Source organism: Schistocerca cancellata, chromosome 4 (assembly GCF_023864275.1).
Source record: "Schistocerca cancellata isolate TAMUIC-IGC-003103 chromosome 4, iqSchCanc2.1, whole genome shotgun sequence".
In the NCBI taxonomy this organism is placed as follows: Eukaryota; Metazoa; Arthropoda; class Insecta; order Orthoptera; family Acrididae; genus Schistocerca; species Schistocerca cancellata.
Window position 1 is genome coordinate 908,121,417 of NC_064629.1, and position 17,990 is coordinate 908,139,406.

At 40.2% G+C, this 17,990-nt stretch overlaps 1 protein-coding gene across 4 annotated transcripts in view; it reads right to left on the reverse strand.

Moving 5' to 3' along the window:
- The window catches only part of LOC126185074 (MAP3K12-binding inhibitory protein 1-like), an 85,033-nt gene that overhangs the window by 44,788 nt on the left and 22,255 nt on the right, over positions 1-17,990 (reverse strand). For all 4 annotated transcript variants that reach the window (XM_049927860.1, XM_049927862.1, XM_049927859.1 and 1 more), the window contains 2 exons: positions 7,103-7,231; positions 6,890-7,021 (listed from right to left, as the gene is read on the reverse strand). In XM_049927860.1, coding sequence (XP_049783817.1) covers positions 6,890-7,021; positions 7,103-7,231 — 261 coding nt within the window. The remainder of the gene's footprint in view (positions 1-6,889; positions 7,022-7,102; positions 7,232-17,990) is intronic.

Below are 17,990 nucleotides of genomic sequence, written 5' to 3' on the forward strand. Positions count from 1 at the left end.
GATGGCTGATCGTTCCTCCCTTTTTTGTTTTCAAACTTCACACAAATTCCCCTGCATGTTTTGCTGTATTAGCTCACCTGACAGAATTTAAATTGTGGAGAAGTGACTTAGCCAGAACCTAGGGGTTGTTTCCAAAATGAAGCTTTCAGTCTGCAGTGGAGTGTACAAGATTGTGAAACTACTTGACAAGATTAAAACTGTGTGTTATTCCAAGACTCAAACTTGGCCTCTCGCCTTTTTCATGCAATGCTAATACCCACTGAGCTATCCAGGCATGACCAACTTTCACTGCTTCAATTCTCTCAGTCCCTTTCTCTCACCACCCGAACCTCACAGGAGTTATATGGCTCAGAAACTATACTGCATTCCTTGTTGGACTATCACTGCTTGCAAAATGGATATTATGGAGAAATGCCTTAAGTATAACCTAACTGTTTCCAGAATGATTTTTTGGATCATAAGTCTTGACTGGATAGTTCAACACACAAAATGTATTGTGAAAGGCAAGGGTCCAGATTTGATTCCCAGTCTACAGCTAAGTTTTAATCAGTCATGAAGTTACATACTGTTTGTATAGAACTGTGAGTCTGTGCTTTCTTTAAAAGTGTGTCAAGTATTCTGCACTTAATATTCACAATTCATACCATTTGACTTACAATTTCTTAAGTTTTTATTATTTTTGTGTCTCTCCTTATTTTCTACACAACCATTAAAAAAATTTGGTACATTATTTCAGTGGAAACAACTGAGCTGGAACAATGACTTAACTGAAATATACTGAGATTGCAATACAGAGCAGTAAACATCTTAAACAGGTGGTTTTTTTTCATTTCATTTAATTTTCAGTCAAATATAAACAAAATACTGTGGTTTCACAACATATGACATGATAGTGTAACATGTAATAATTACTGATATAGATTTCAGTTAAGTCATTGTCCCAGAGAACACCGCAATTCAAGCTGAATCTATCCGTTCTGTGACAAAAATGCTGCTGTATAATCAGTTATGAGTGTCCAATACTAGGGGTTTGCCAATTGAAATTACGTACAAAGCACGAGTGGAGTACCCAATATCCTTAAATGAAGCTGTAGTAACTGTGATAGTATTAGCAGATATATGCATTGACCAGTATGAGGGAAAAGAAAGTGATTTTTAACATAAAAATGATGTGCTATTGATCTGGTCAGACTGATAACATCAGCGAAATTGTAGGAAACCTCAGGGTACAAGGTGTATTAAAGTGGGACACTCAGAACAGGAAAGTCCATGCAGGTTTCCACAAGCACAGGGAATGTGATCACAGGTTAGAGCTCAGATCTTTGTGTTAAAAGAGAAAGTGAACAGTGTACCCACTGTGCAGCATTCCCAGTAACTGTAAGCACAGAATAACCATGTGCTGAATCAGTGGCATACTATTGACCAGCTATGGAGGAGGAAGGATGTGCAAATTTTTATTGGATACAGGATCACAGGTATCCATAGCAAGTCAAGGTATACACGGTGTTAAGAATCTGAACCTGCCTCAGGGTATACCAAGTGGCGTAGGTGAGAGCAGTATTCATTCACTTAGTTTTGGCATGGCTAAACTTCCAAGTGGGAGAGAAAGACTTCAGGTCTTGCATGGAAGTACTTCCTCATATTAGAAAAAACTATGATGTCATACTTAGACTGAATTGCCTGTGCAAACATCCTACCAAAGTTGATCTGGAATGGCACACAGTAGAACTCGATGGGAAATCATTCTGTTTGAAGACAGTATTTGGTAGTGATAACGCAGAACACCTGAAAAATTATGTTCTGTTCTGGGTAACAGAGTCAGTTTATTTATTTAAGATGATGGAGATCTCTGAAGAAGTTCATACAGCCAAAGGTGTATGTTTTATTACTTGTTGCACCCGAAAAGTTCCACGTATTAACACTCCACTTTGGAACTGCTGCTGTGTCGGGCCAAGGGAGTCACAGTCTGCCCTACAAAGCTGGTACAAACAGTACAGGGTCATGCAAGCTCAGCCTGTACCAAGTTGAGGAACCCATGTAAAAGGATCCATGGGAAATGTCAACGGGGAGGAAATGAATACTTTCGAAGTTTAGACCCCAGTGACTCTTTTAGGTGGCAGACCTGGTAACTGTCATCAGCACATGCTATGACCAAGGACAGTTGAGTAACACACAGTGACTAGAGCTACAAAGAAGAAAGCCTAATAATCAATCACACCCGCTATGACATCTCTGGTCCCTCTTTTCAATAACCTGCCACCATTACTGGAACCACATAATCAAATTCCACCTATTAACTACTCTCCCTTCCTCATTTTCCCTTTCAAAATCTCTCTACAGGAAGCCTATTCTGTGTGTCCTAGCCTTCTCACCTTACTGGACCAGATGCTTACCACCCAGAATGGTTGGATTTCACTACAGCAATTATTTGGGTATATAAGGAAGCATCATAATGAGCATCAGCCAATACTAATCATGTCAAGAACTTCCACATCAGCCACACTCATAAATTTGCTAACAACAGGTGTCATCCATTACTATCCCAAGTATAGTGTATCTTAAAATGTAGTGTTGAAAAGGTCCTGCTCCTATCCACCTTCCACCTGCAGGCTTATACGGGGTGTCCCACAAAGGGCTTTACACTATTTGAGCTTTAATAAAAAATGAGGTATTAATGACAACCTGATGCAATTGTGATTATATGGTGCTCTCTTAACTAGGGTGTGTAGCCATTCCTTTGTTTATTTTCAGTTGCCAGTAACTACACATAAATAAAAAGATGGCTGGGAACTTGTCATTGGACCAAAGAAAGTGGATTTTAAAGTGTTATTGGAAATCTGAAAACAAAACAAAAGTGCAGAGACAATAGCATGCAGAATTTGACACTGCGCCTCCATCATGTGTAACAATAACTAAATTATGGGACAAATTTCACCGGGAAGGAAGTGAGTGTGATCTGAAGAAGGGACAATGTGGCAGGAAGAAATCAGTAATGGACGAAAGAGGAGTGAATGCAGTGGTACAGACAAGCTTTCACAATTTCCCCAAAAGACATCCATATGGCAAGTTGTGCATAAATCAGGTGTAAGCAAATCATGCGTTCACCACATTTTAAAGCAAGCAAAGTAGAAACCCTACATTCCCAGGTTCCTTCGTGCAATGACTGAAGATTATTCGGATAAGTGCCTTGAATTTTGTGAATGGATTTGTGATAATGAACAGCTGACTGATGTCGTTGTTAGATCTGATGAGGTGACATTTAAACTGAATGGAAACATCAATTGCCATAACTGTGTGTACTGGGAAAGAGATAATCCCATGTTATGGAAGAACAAGCTGTTAATATTTCTGGGTTATTTGTGTGGTGTGGTATGCCTGTCAAGAGGACTTGTACGGCCATTCTTTTTTGAAGGAACAGTGACAGATGTAAAGTAGCTTTCCATGTTGCAGGAACAAATTGTACCAGCTGTTCACCAACTGTACCGAGGTGAAGATTATTGTTTTCACCAAGATGATGCACTACCACATTTGTTGGGAAGTGGATAGGTCGATGCGGGAGTATTGAGTTTCAAATTAGATCCCCCAATTTAATGCCTTTAGATTTCTTTCCATGAGAAACTTGAAGGATATCATCTATGCTACAAAGCCACATATGTTGGGTGACACGAGCGAGGCTATTGTGACTGCCTTTGAATCCATTTCAATGGCAACCGTAACAAGTGTGTGTGATTCTGTTCTGCAGCATCACAAATGCTGTCTTACTTACACATGACATTCTGAACATCTTCAACAGCAAAACATCAGTAATGCATGGTCATGTACACAACCTAAAAAGTTCATAGTTTTTGTTATTTTTGTTCAAGTTATCAAAAGTTTAAACAATGTAAACCCCTTTGTGGGACACATTAGTGATGGTGCCAGTGAGGAAGAAACTTAGCTATTGGAAAGTTGCAAACAGGACTACTACAAGTAACGTGAGCCGAGAACTAATAGAATGTGTCTGAGATGAACTGTAAAAGTTATTACTTCCAGGTACAGTAGTGGACAGAATTCGGAGGGCTGAATTCTTCCACGAAGGGGGAGAGAGTAACAATATGTGTCTAACACAAGACATCTCATTGCCATAAGGAACCCATTTGCCATTTGCAGGCACTGTGTCATGACGCCCAGACTAGATGCCACAACCTGCCCATTGGTTGGTGACCAGCTCATGGCATACATGACATTGCAGCAGCCACACCACAACAAACATGCTTTGGTGTCATGCTGGTCATCCAAAGCAGGTTGGTAATCAAATCAGTGAGTCTTTAAATGAAAAATCAGTGCCTTCCTTGAGGTCGCCACTGCTCAACTGTCATCCCGACTGGACAGCCTCCCAGTGGCTTCACCAACAGCATCAATCAACTGAGGTTCAAACTGAAGCCCTCCCAGCCATTGAGCCAATGGGCATTTGCCAGTGCCACATGCCACCTGCCACCCTCACCTACAATTCAACCTGGCTGCTCCACCTCACATCGCAGCTGAGCAGGACCTCCGGCTGCCTGAGTATGTGTACACACTGCTGGCAAGTAAATAAAGGTTTCTGCTGCTGCTGAGCTCTTTCTGACTCACCCTGATACACTAATCTCAACCAAAGAACACCCACAGCTGTTAAAATATTTATAGTTAGCTCACACTTTCTGTGGATGATGCAGTTACCTATTATGAGATACTGTCTAAAAAAATTTGCACAAATATTCAGAAAAATCCTGGTGAGATTTCAAAGTGGTGCAAAAATGTTTAACTTGCTTTAAATGTGCAGTGTATGTCTCTGTAGCTGAGTAGTCAGCACAGATGGTTGCCATGTGGAGGACCCGAGTTTGATTCTCGATACTGCCGAGGATTTTTCCTTTGTGGAAGGACTGGTTCAGGGTGCACTCCACCTCAAGACACCACCTGAGGAGGTACTTGACAAAAGAAGAAGAAGAAGAAGAAGAAGAAGAAGAAGAAGTTGCAGCTCCATGGTCTGCAAAGTCTGTAAAATTGCCAGGAGAGCGAGGTGTTGACCACATGCTGCTCCACACCACATCCACATAATACCAGAAGGCAGAGGTGGACATGAAGCTGGTAGACATTCCTTGGGCCTTCACAGACTGAACAAGAGCTCATTTAAATGCAGAGAAATGTAAAATTTTGCACTTCACAAAACATGTATCTTATGATTATGAATGAATTAAAATAGGAACTAGTCATCTCAAATAGCTGGGTGAAATGATTTGTAGGAATATGAAATAGAATGATCACATAGGTTCAATCACATGTAAAGTAGCTGGTAGACTTCAGTTCATAGCTATGATGCTAGAAAAAATACTGAGTGTCTACAAAGGAGATTGCTTAAACAACAATCGTATGGGCCATTCTAGAATATTGCTCAACTATATGAATGTGTGTTGTCTCCTCCTTCAAGAGGACGAACACCATGCAGATCCCGTAGCTGTGAAACATTATATGTGAATGGAATGGGTATCACTGCTGTCAGCTGCAGCAGGAAATTAAGTGGAATCAGTGGCGACGAGCAAAAATGTGTACTGGACTGGGATTCAAAACCAGGATCTCCTGCATGAAAGACATCCGACCTCCTGTGGGAATCTCTGAGTAGCTAACGGGAGTATAATGGACAGGGACTGTGGATAGGTGGCACTCAGTGGGAATGTGGATCGGCCATGAGGTGTACTGAGAAAGTCCATGCAGCTGCAATAGCGCTGTGTCCCTGATGGCACAGTGGTTACCCTACCTGCCTAGTAGGCAGGAAATTCTGGGTTCGAATCCTGGACCAGTGCACATTTTTGCTCGTCGCGGCTGATTCCATTTAATGTCCCGCTGCAGATGACAGCAGTGATACGCATTCCATTCACACATAATGTTTCACAACTGCGGGATCTGTGTGGTGTCTGTTCTTTTGAAGGAACAGACACCACGCATTCATATAATTGATAAGCCTGGCTGGGCAATGGATCCACTTTCTTCAGTGTGAATGCACGAAAGACGTCTGGCCTCCTGTGGGAATCTCTCAGTAGCGAACAGCAATATAATGGACAGGGACTGCGGATAGGTGGTGCTCAATGGGAATGTGGATCAGCCCTGAGGCGTACCAAGGTAGTCCAAAAAGTTGCAATAATGCTGCGTCCCAGATGGCGCAGTGGTTACCACATCTGCCTAGCAAGCAGGAGATCCCAGGTTTGAATCCCAGTCTGGAACACATTTTCGCTTGTCGCTGCTGATTCCACCTGATCTGCTGTAGCTGACAGCAGCAATATTCATTTTCATTCCATTCACATACAATATTGCTTAAGCTTGCTGTGCAAGTACTTTATAGGGCTACCAAAGGATAGTGAACACACACAATGAAGGGCAGAACAAATAATCACAGATTTCTTTGACCCACAGGAGAATGTCACTGAGATGCAGAAAAAACTAAACGGGTGTGATGCTTGAAGATTGACAAACTATACTGTGAAAGCCTACTTATAAAACTTCAACAAAAATTCATAAGTTAGGACTCTAGGAATATCATACAATCTCCTAAATATTACTCACGTAGAGACTGTAATGACAAGATTAGACTCATTACTGCATGCATACAGGGATTTCAGCAACCATTCTTCCCATATTCCATAGGTGAATCAAATAGAAGCAAGTCTTGATGTGCGGTAGATTGGGATGTACCCTCTGTCATGCACTTCACCATGGTTAGCAGAGTATAGATGTGATAGATGGACATTCTGGGGAACCTCGGAAAATTTAAATTTGGAAGGAGAGATGGGGTTTGAATCCCACAAATAACTGTGCCTGTTACATTGATTAAAACACTATTACAATGAACTTCCACACATTACAGAGTTATACTTACATCTTTTGAAGATGTAGCTTGTAAAACTGAACGAGAATCACTAGTATCATCACATGTGCCATTGAAATACTGAGCACCTGCTATGTTACAATCAGTTAGCCTGCGATCTTTTGTGCGCGTAAGTATGTGAACCTGCAACGTATTTCCGTAAAAATAAGCATTGTAATACAATTCAACAATAAGAAACCTAAAATAGTAAAACTAACAACTTACTTTCTTTGTAGACTGATCTGTTAGGCCTGACTGTGAGGAAGCTTTTTCAGGTTGCTTGATAGAATGAGGTAGAAGCAATACCTTCCTTTCACTTTGCTTGGTAATGCTTGTGCAAGGAAGCTGCTGATCCTGTAATGTAGTAACTGCTATGACAACACATTCGCAAACCTTCTCTCTTCACATTTTGTGAATCACAAAAACCAACCAAATGCACACACTAAACATCTCTACTTTTAAAGTTTTAAACATGGTTGCTTTTTTCAGTGACCGTTTATAAATTAAAATTGAAACAAATGAGCCGTCAGTCACAATTTTTAGTCTTATTAACAGGTTTCAACACTTCTAAGAGTGCCTTCACCAGAATTAAAATTCTGATGAAGGCACTGTTAGAAGTGTTGCTGCATTGCCTGGAACCATGTTTTCTCTGCTCTCACAGTAAACTGATGTTTGACTTTTACACAACAGTGACACGGCCAAAAATTGATATTACAAAGTAATTGCTACCTCTCTGTAGAACAACATTCAAAACAGACCCAATATTTGAAACAGACAATAATGACTATTTACTGGTGTTACCAGTTCTCAAAACATGATTTAATATGAAAGATGAACCCTGCTCAGTGGAACAAACAAAAATTATGAGCTGAATGTCACACACATGAAAATTCAGAGTCCTATGTGGTTGAAGTAATAGCTTAAAAAAGTACACATCTTGTTTCATGAAAGCCAACTATCAGTTTTTTAAATACGCTCACGCAATACCACGCATGTATCCTTCTGCAGGCATGTACTTCAAGTTGGTGCTCCCTCTACAGAGAGCCACTTATGTCCCAAGCTCAGAGCAACCAACAGCACAATAATTTTTGGCAGGGAAGAGGTTCAAAAATTATTGTTGATCTGAGACTGAAGATCATTTGTTGTGGCATCATGATGACACTATCAAATGTTTCTTTTGCAAACTGTAGGAAAAAAACACTGGTATCTGAGAATGTACAAGATAGTAAGGCCTGCTGTAGTCTCAAATGATAGTTTCACTTGGTCCTGAACAGATCATCAGTGTCACATTCGAGCTTCATTTGACTGGCTTTTGTCATTGTGTGCGATCATTCTTGGCACTGTTAGCCACTCCAAGTGGAAGAAATGGGTTGTTGTGCTCCGCTTTTACTTTGTTTTTATGAGATGTACTGATGCTGCAGCGTTCATCTTTGGCACACTAGTGTAAAAGGTGACACCAAACCAGCTAAGTGTAAAATCTGTGAAATTCACATGTTTATTTACTTATACTTACTTATATAAGCAGACTTCAGATTTTTTTCTTTGTATCTGATTAAAATCAAGTGTCTCAGATAAAATAACCTTGAAAACTTATGTCTAAAAACTGGACATAAAATTTAAATGTGTTGATTGTGTTGACTGTGTAGGGCTTCCCCTGCATATTTTGATCACCACATTGACATGTATGTTTCACAGGCCAGGTACAGCCCCTACCTCACCTAGGAGGTTATTTGTAAACAGAAGACACGATGAACTGTGTACAGCCAAGCTGCCAGCAGTCACCACAGTGTCTGGGAGTGTCAGTCTTGCCACTATGTGGTGTGCGGTGTGCAAGTCACAGCACATAGTGCTGCAATTGTGGGCACTAATTTGCATCCACATGGTCACGTGCTTACGTGATGTCCTGCATGTATCCTTCAGCAGGCATGTACTTCAGTCGCACTCTGCTCACAGACAGCCAGTTATGTCTCAAGCTCTGAGCAACCAATAGCCAGTTCAAGTCTCCGTTACAGACACCACCTGCTGCTGCCACTTTGCTATCCACCAAGGTGGGGTGCCACCCCCATCCTGAGCCCAATCTGACGATGTGCTTCCACCAGCCACTCCGAGGGCATCTCTTCGCAGTGTTTGTTGTGATTGTCCACATGCTTGTTGCCTTGTGGGGCTGTGTCGTTACCAGTAGACTGCCTACAAGCTCTCAGCCTCATAGGACCATATTATCACAGCACCTGCTGCTCATCAGGAGACTGCCTATGAGTTACCAGCCTGATGGGGCTGTATCGTCATTAATCTTCCCTGTCCCTTAATACATTGCTGTTCTCCAATTTCATAGACATTGTTCTCAGAGATTGTATTTAGCTTAGTTCTTGTAAATAAACAGTTGTTACTGCAAAGTGACTGTCTCACTTCAGCAAACCTGGCTCCTCTATAATAGGATATAACATTTGGTAACAAGCATAAAGGTTTAGTGTTTTGATTCTTCATGTCTCTTTTACTGTTTTGCCGCATCTTAGTTTTTTTTCTGGAAAAGGGTTCACTTTCAAGTTTGTTCACGCGGTTTCTCAATCGAGTGGATTTTTGCTTGTTTGATGGTTCATTTGTTAGGGCAACGTCTCATGCTTCTCGTGTTGCTGTAGTCTGTAGGCAGTGGTGCCTATCACATTTTGCACTTCCTATGACATGGCACATTTTTCAGTCCATGCACATATGTGAACCAAATGTTATAGTTGTTGTCTCTTCAGCATAGTTCAGATGGCCCATTCATGCATTGTACAAGTGTGACCTTTCTCAAATGAAACTTTTGGTCCGAGTTCTTTTCAGTACTTGAAGGCCCAAGTATCAGTTCACTGGCAGCATATTTTTGCATCAAGTTTCTCTCTCTTTCCACTATCATGTCTGCACATTGTCTGAGCTGTGTTTGTCTCAAGTTTTTCAGTTACATGAGCAGAAAATTCAGAAATTGCTGCAGGGTGTAACTCAGCTTGCTCAGGTTTTAGCTTCTACTCGGCACGCTACCCCCCCCCCCCCCCCCCCCCCCACCACCTGTGCGAACCTTCCATATGTTTGATTGTCAGAAAGAGGACTGGGACCTGTACCACCAATAGCTGCAGTTTATAGTCTACGACACTTGAGGTAAGCAATGCAATGCTCATTTTGTTGCCAGTGAGGATGTGGAAAACCTTTTTGTTTGTGTTGTCCAATTTTTCCAGGCTCTCGTCCAGGGACATGGATGGAGACTTTTTGGTGGACTGGTTAGGTGTACATTTTGTTGTGACGGTTGCCTTCTGCTAAGTAATGAGCATACCATGGCCTTGGTTAATATCGATCAGTCATCACCACAGGGTTCAAGTGAACTTGTTCAAGAACAGTGTCTGGAATCAGCATCCAGAAGTTGTGTGTGCAGAAAGCTGGCCCATTTTCTATCAGGTTGTTTGCAGTGTTGTCATATGGTGTGGCCCTCTGATTTCTGTTCACAGGGTCCTACAGTTGGAGTCCTGTTACTCTTCGTCCAACCCTTGCCTGTGACACAATCAGACACTGATTCATCTGTCGTCAGCATCAGTTCTGTCAGTGCTGGCCTTGTTACGGGCAGGCCCTCCTCTCACCGTCTGTCTTGTTGGCGCCAACATTAGCTGCTTTGTCAGTGAGTTCTTCTTTGGCACTGCCATGACCTTTCCTCTCGCCACTGCCGCGACCGCCACCACCACCGCCGCTGCTGCTGTTACTGTCAGCCCAATTGTTCCCGATGGCATCACTGCGGCTGCCTGTGCCCGCTTCTGTTGCTGCTGGCAGCTCTCGCACCAGTCTCACTGTTCCCAATGACACTGCAGACCCTGTCATGTGTTATTCTGGACCCTACTTTGCACCTTTGTGGACATTTAGTTACAAGCACCACCGTCACCTGGCCAGCTCTGCCGTCACATGTGGAGACCACTTGCCATTCCCCCTTGGGTATCAATTTCTTGCTTAGCAGTTTCATTTAGTATATTCATGTGCCTTCCACTGAGCTTTTGGAAGTTGTTCTGCAATGTTTGTAAGGTTTTTTTTTTTTTTTTTTTTTTTTTCCATCAGTGGTCAAAGGTCCTACAACCCGTACTCAGCAGTCTTGTTCATTGTATCTTGCATTCAAATGCAAAAATTCATGCGATGTACAAAGTTCTTTTTCTATGTAATGTTTCAGTTCTATTCTGTGCTTGTGGAATGCAAGGTTACGTTAAATTCGCTATCCACATGTTGGCCATTTTTCAATCACATGTTTACACGTTGGCTGACTGTACTGTTGTTTTGTTCCAGTTGTTTCGACAGTCAGTGCTGGCAGCTATGGTGTGCCTCCTCCCTCATGTGTGGCACTTCTTTGCGATGGCTGCACCTTCTTCTTTTAAGGAGGCAGGGATGTCAAGTAGAGGCAAGGTACAAGCTGCCAGCAGTCGCCAAAGCATCTGGGGGCATGCAATTAACAGCCAGCACACAGCACTGCAATCATGGGCACTGATTTACAACAGCATGGTCACATGCTCACAGGATACCACGCATGTATCCTTCAGCACAGGCACGTATTTACGCCAGTGCTCCACTGGTGGAAAGCCACTCACGATCTGAGCTACCAACAGTAGTCTCCAGTCACCGCTGCAGATACCACCTGCTGCTGCCACCTTGCTGCCTGCCAAGGTGCCATGTCACCCCCGTCCTAAGCCCCATCCAAGACTGCGCTTCCACCAGCTGCTCCAAGGGCACCTCTTTGCAGTGTTTGTCATGACTGCCTGTGACGAAGCAAGCTGGGATATTTTTACTTCCCCTCTTGTTTTGCCATCTGCCTCCTTAAGATTCATTTTTTCATTTCTGACTGATTACCATTAACATACATGAGTATAATTTGCATTTTCATAAAAGAGAAATGTTGCCCCTCAGTTTTAAAGGATATAACACCTGATCTAGTTTTGTGCTTAGTTTTGCATATGTCATCAATTTCCTAATTTAATTTGACTATTCCTAGTTAATATCTTCTGTTATAGGGTTAAATCGGTAAGTGTTTCGTAACTTAAATTATTTCTTTTCCTGATGCCTTTGTCCCGCAGTTTTGCAGGGTCGGCATGGTTAGGAACGGATTTGGCAAATTTAATCTTAAGGGATGGTCGGATTCCCTTTCTGCCGCCACCTCGTACCCCCTGGGACAGAATTAGTGTATGTACCCCAGCTGTCTCCATCTACGGTAATCCATGGAAGAGTGTCCAGGAAGAAGTGCATTAGCGCTCTCGGCTAACATGACAGGTTCATAATTTAAATTCTATTGTTGACTTATAAACAATTATAAATTCTGTACTAATTGTAAACATTTGGAGGCACAACTAATAGTATTCTTAAAGGATCTATTTGGCTCTACTCGGCTCTATTCAAAAACACGTTAGCAAAGCCAGCCTTTAATTAATTCCAAAGTAATTTCCAGTTTCATCAAAAGTATTGTTTTCATAACAATATTTGTTGATTTCATGATTTAAACAAATAATATGGCTTAACCCTTGTAATAGAAGAAACTGTTAGATGCAACTTGTCAATGTATTCAGTTAATTTAATGAGGTAAGTTTTAACTGTGATTTCTGTAAATTAGACATCAAACAATGTGTAGTTTCAGTGTCCATTATTGTGATAATATATAATGGCCCGATTTTGGTCCCGAGACAGTCAGTCCATGGTCAATTTTCAGACAAGGAACCTGTGCTGGTTAGAACAACAACAATGCATCAACTTAAACGTGAAAAAAGTGTTACACCAATAGGCTGTGTGTTAAAACATAGACACATCCAAACTCGATCCCTCACTGAGAGAATTATAACTTGTAGCAGCCATGCAGACGACGGATCAAGATGAGAACCACAACCTCAGCAGCAGACGAGTGAATAAGAATAAGGTAATTCCATAGCAAAAGCCATATTTTATTGAGTTATACATAATGAGTGGCCTTAACGAACAATACAGTGATAATGGTCATAAATCAGACATGAAAGTAACTTTGAATGATGGGGACAAAAGTCCTATCGTAGATGAAATGATAAAAACGTCATCTACAGTGTATGGTGAGGTGAGCGAAATGGACAAAAACAGTACCGAAGTGGATGAAATCATTAAGGTTAAGAGGGAGGAACCTAGTAGCGAAAGTCAGCAAGGGCAAAAGTTTATGGCAGATGAAAAATTGGAAGGGATGTTAAGGAAAATTATGAGTAGTTTGAGTAGTATGTGTATGAAAGAATATATTAATAGGGTGGAAAATAGTATGAAATAAGACATTAGTAGGCTGGAAAAGAAAACTGATAGCATTAGAACTGACATGGTTAGCTTAAAGGATGAACTGAAGAAAGAAATTAAAAAGGAGACTTAGGTAGTCAGCTCTAAACTTTCTGAATTAAATAACAAGGTCGAGGCAGTAGCTAATGATTTTGATGAAAAGATAAAGACTGTAGTACATAACACTAAAGAGAAATTAACATTGATGAGTAGTAAATGTGTAGAAGAGAGAAAGAACCCTTGTGATGACTATAGCAGGAGGACGGAGGCTTCCAAAAAACGCTGTAAAGATGAAGTCAAAGCTACCAGGAAATTTTGTGTTGAAAACAGGATTAAACTTAGAACCAAATCCATCAGATTAAAAATGATTTTGAAATGGAGGTAGAAACCAAGTGTGCAGTAGTGGTAGAGGAAAAACAGGTAAAAGTAAATAAAAATGTAGATTCAAAATTGGTTGAAATAGAGAAAAAGATGGAAGAGGTACAAAATCTAAAGCATAGAGTACATACTGTCCCAAACAGTCCTTCATTTGTTAATTATATGAAATTTAATAATTTTGAACCATATGGGGAAGTGCATCCACCGGATTTCATTGGGGAATTTAATGATTTGCCTGAAATGCAGAATGACAAAAAGAAAATGTCATTTGTGAGAGGGTTTTTGAAAGGGGATGCTTATGGATGGGCAGTTCAGGTAGCTGATACATTATATTTCATGGCATAGCTTTGAGAAAGCGTTTTTAGATGAATATTGGTCCAAAGAGAAGCAGCGGAGAATTTTGAGTGAATTTTGGGGAGGAGAGAGATGTGATTCAAAGAAAGGTACTGTGAAAGGTTTCTGTCAGCTTTGGATAAACAAACTGAAATATTTGGACAAAGACCTAGGTAGTGAATCAATAACTAGGGTTTTGAAACTAAGTTGCCTCAGAAAGTTAGGAAATTGCTTGTACCTGCCCCTAGGGGTAATATTAGTGATTTCTCGAATTATGTTGATAAAGTGGACAGACTGAAGCCATCAGTGAAGATCGTAGGAGGAATTTTTATGGCAATAGTCAATCAGGGAGAGAAGAATTTCAGGTAAATAGGATGAACAGGACTGTAATTAGACCTGTAGAAATTCAAGGAATGGTTGGGTGGAGGATAGCCAGAATGAACAAGGAAATGGAAGGAGAAATTCAAGTAAAAGAAATGGAGGAGATGATTTTAATTCTGGATCAAACCATTTAAACTAGATAATGCTCCAGTTTTGGCTTGCACTCTACCAGGTGGCTATAAAGAGCCACTTGTATATAAATGTGCTGTAATCGCAGGTAAGGGTAATGTAAATGATAGTAGTAAGGCAAGTGTAATTTCAATTCTAGTAGAAGTTGAATGATGGTGTGGGTAGCAATGTCTATCCCATAACAGGAGAGGAGGTACTTACTTTAATGCAGACTAGAATCTCAAGCAGTCTGATGGCATACAGTGAAATAATAATTTTTGTAAATGATAATTTTGTCTGATCAGTAGAGTTAAGTTTGCCTTAGCATAAGGATCTGTTACTGTGGAGTGTTTTTCAATAGAATCAGTTCTGCATTGGATAGCAGAGCAGGTGTTTATTTATTAGTTAATGAAGGATAATGAAATAATAAAATAATGAGTAATGTTGGGGTCTTAATGGTAAGGGAGCCTGTATCTGCAGTACAGATATTTTTTGAGAATGCACTCCACTAGCTAACGAGGTTGGAAAGGTAAGTAAAATAATGGAGCTGACAGACAACACTGAGTAATGAAAAAAAGAACTGTAGACAACAAAGGTGGTGTAATTGTATTGAGGATCTATATTTTGAACTAGGCAACACAGGGTACTGTGTATATTGGGCAGTTCATGACACTGCAGCTGGGAATGAGAGCTTAACAGAAAGGGCAATATTTTAGTGAGGTACAAGTCATATAATGCTGCATCATTGGATCTATAGGTTATCTGAAAACTTCTATTGGTGTTCTGAGGAATTATGAGCTTAAAGTGGTAATACTGAAACAAAGAACAGTAATTTTGCTGATCAACTGATAACTGTGGAGCTAGTCTGGTGTGAATATTCTGACAAGTCAACTATTTGGTAACATTTTGAGATTTTGTGAGGATTTAATTTTCTGTTTGAATGAGAGTAGTGCTCAGGCTTGAGTAGAGAAGTGGGGCAGCAATTTGGTACAACTTCCATCCCCTTAATCTTGATCTGAATACTAATTAAGTTATTTGATGGTGACTATTCTTTTTTCATAATGTAATGATTAGTAAATCTATGCTGCTGCACATCACGAGTTTTTGCTACTCTGCAAATGGGAAAGAAACCAAAATCTTTCAGGTTTAACCAGTTTCAGACAGTTATGACTAAGAGTAATGTTTTGTAGTGTAATGTGCATTTGATTTTAAATTTTTACTAGTCTACACCTTCCATACTATAGTCAATTTCAGGGCTAATTATTGTAACGTTATGAGAACTATGTAATGTATTTATTTATGATGTAATGACTATCATTTGCCATTAGTGTTAAACATTTTTTAGACTTACTTAGGAGCAAAAGTAAGTGTACTAAAGTCTGATTATTTCATGTACTTGTGGCAGAGGAGAACCACTTCCAAGGGAACTGATAGCAGTGCATTTCCTTACTAACTGCCCCTTGGACCTGTTGAAGGCATGGACAACTTGGTGAGAAAATGTGTAAAAGCTCATTGAAAAAGAGTGAAAGTACTTGTGAAAAATAATAAACACTGAGCAAGTGTCCAGAAAGTGAACTGCAATGCACAGTGTAATTTAACTTTTTGCAACCCATGGGGATTTATTCTTTTAAGCAAGACAGATTCATATAAGCAGGAACCTGCTCTGCTATCCAATGCAGAGCTGATTCTGTAGTTTTGATAAGATTTCTTGAGTAATATTCTTTTTTGTGTAGAAAGTTAAACCAACTTTCTCGCATCACGTGTAGTCATTGAATAGCCCAGTTAGCTATTTGCAATAACTATCTGGTCAATCCAATGAGGGGGCCATGTGACAAAGCAAGCTGGGATGTTATTACTGCTCCTCTTGTTTTGTCATCTGCCTCCTTAAAATTCATTTTTTTTTTTTTTTTTTTTCGTTTCTGACTGATTACCGTTAACATAAGAGAGTATAATCTGCATATTCATAAAAATAAAGGTTGCCCCTCACTTTTAAAGAATATAGCACCACATATAGTTTTCTGTTTAGTTTTGTGCTAGTCATCAATTTCCTAATTTAATTTGACTATTCCTAGTTAATATATTTGGTTACAGGGTGAATTCAGTAACTGTTTCGTAACTTAAATTCTATTGTTGACTTATAAACAAATATAAATTCTGTACTAATTGTAAACAATTGGAGGAACAATTTTTTTAAATATTAAAGGATCTATTTAGCTCTATTTGAAAACATGTTAGCAAAGCTAGCCCTTAATTAATTCCAAAGTAATTTCTAGTTTCATCAAAAGTATTGTTTGCATAACTATATTTGTTAATTTCATGATTTAAACAAGTAATACAGCTAAAGGGTTGTTGTAGAAGAAACTGTTAAAAAGACTCAATTTTTCGATGTATTCGGTTAATTTCATAAGGTAAGTTTTAATTGTGATTTCTGTAAATTAGACATTAAACAATGTGTAGTTTCAGTGCCTATTATTGCGTATATAAGGGCCTGATTTTTGGTCATGAGACAGTCAGTCCAGGGCTAATTTTCAGACAAGGAACCTGCCTGAATGCATCAACTTAACTGTGAAAAAAGTGTTACCCCAACAGGCCGTGTGTCAAAACAATGACAGTGTCTGTTTCAATTTATTTGAAAGACTGAACTGTGTGGTTACGCTTTTACTGCTCGTAGATGTTCAACAGTAAACTATTGTAGCAATATGTCGATGTTTGCCTGCAAACTATTAATGAGGCTTATCAAAATAGTGCACTGGCCATATAACTGTATAATTATGGGGGGGGGGGGGGGGGGGTGAACAGTGAAAGTAAAGAACTGTGAGAAACAAATGTGCACCCGTCAGCTACATCATTTGAAGTAGTCAGTGTTGAACTTCCACACCCCATTCTTCAGCCAATGTAGCAACGCAGTACGTCAACGTTGAGGACAATCAACGAGGAAATAAAGCAGGCAAATGTCACATGCCCACGTGTTTGTAGACTTGTGTGACCATGTTGTTAGCAGTAGACTGTGTAGAGCTTTCAGCCTCAAAGGCCCATGTCATGAGAGCACTTACAGGTCACCAGGAGACTGCCTACGAGTTACTGTCCTTGTGGGACTGTGTCATCATTACCCTTCCCTGCTCCTCAATACACTGCTGTTCTCAAGTTTCATAGACATTGTTCTCATAGGTTGTTTTTAGCTTAGTTCTTGTAATAAACAGTTGTTATTGCAAAGTGTATGTTTCACTTCAGCAAGTCTCACTCAAATACAAAAAGGTAAAAGCCTATTAACCATTGGCAGTTCAAACGTACAGTGGATAACGATACCACTTAGAGAAATGGCAGCAAGAAATGAGAATGAACACTATGTGCACTCGGTATGTACATCTTGGAGCCTCATTCACCAAGTTTAAAAGGCTATGTCACTAGCCATTCAGTGAGTGGGCTGTAACCAACTACAGATTTTGATGCACATTGAGACAAACGATGCGTGCTGTCTGGGCTCTGAAGTCGCACTTGGATCATTCCAGCAACTGGCGGAGAAAGGTGTGAATACCAGCCTTGCTCACAGAGTTTCAATGATGCTCACAATCCGTAGCATTGTAGCCAGAACAGATTGTGGCTCTCTACAGTTCTCAGTTGAAAGGAAGGTTTG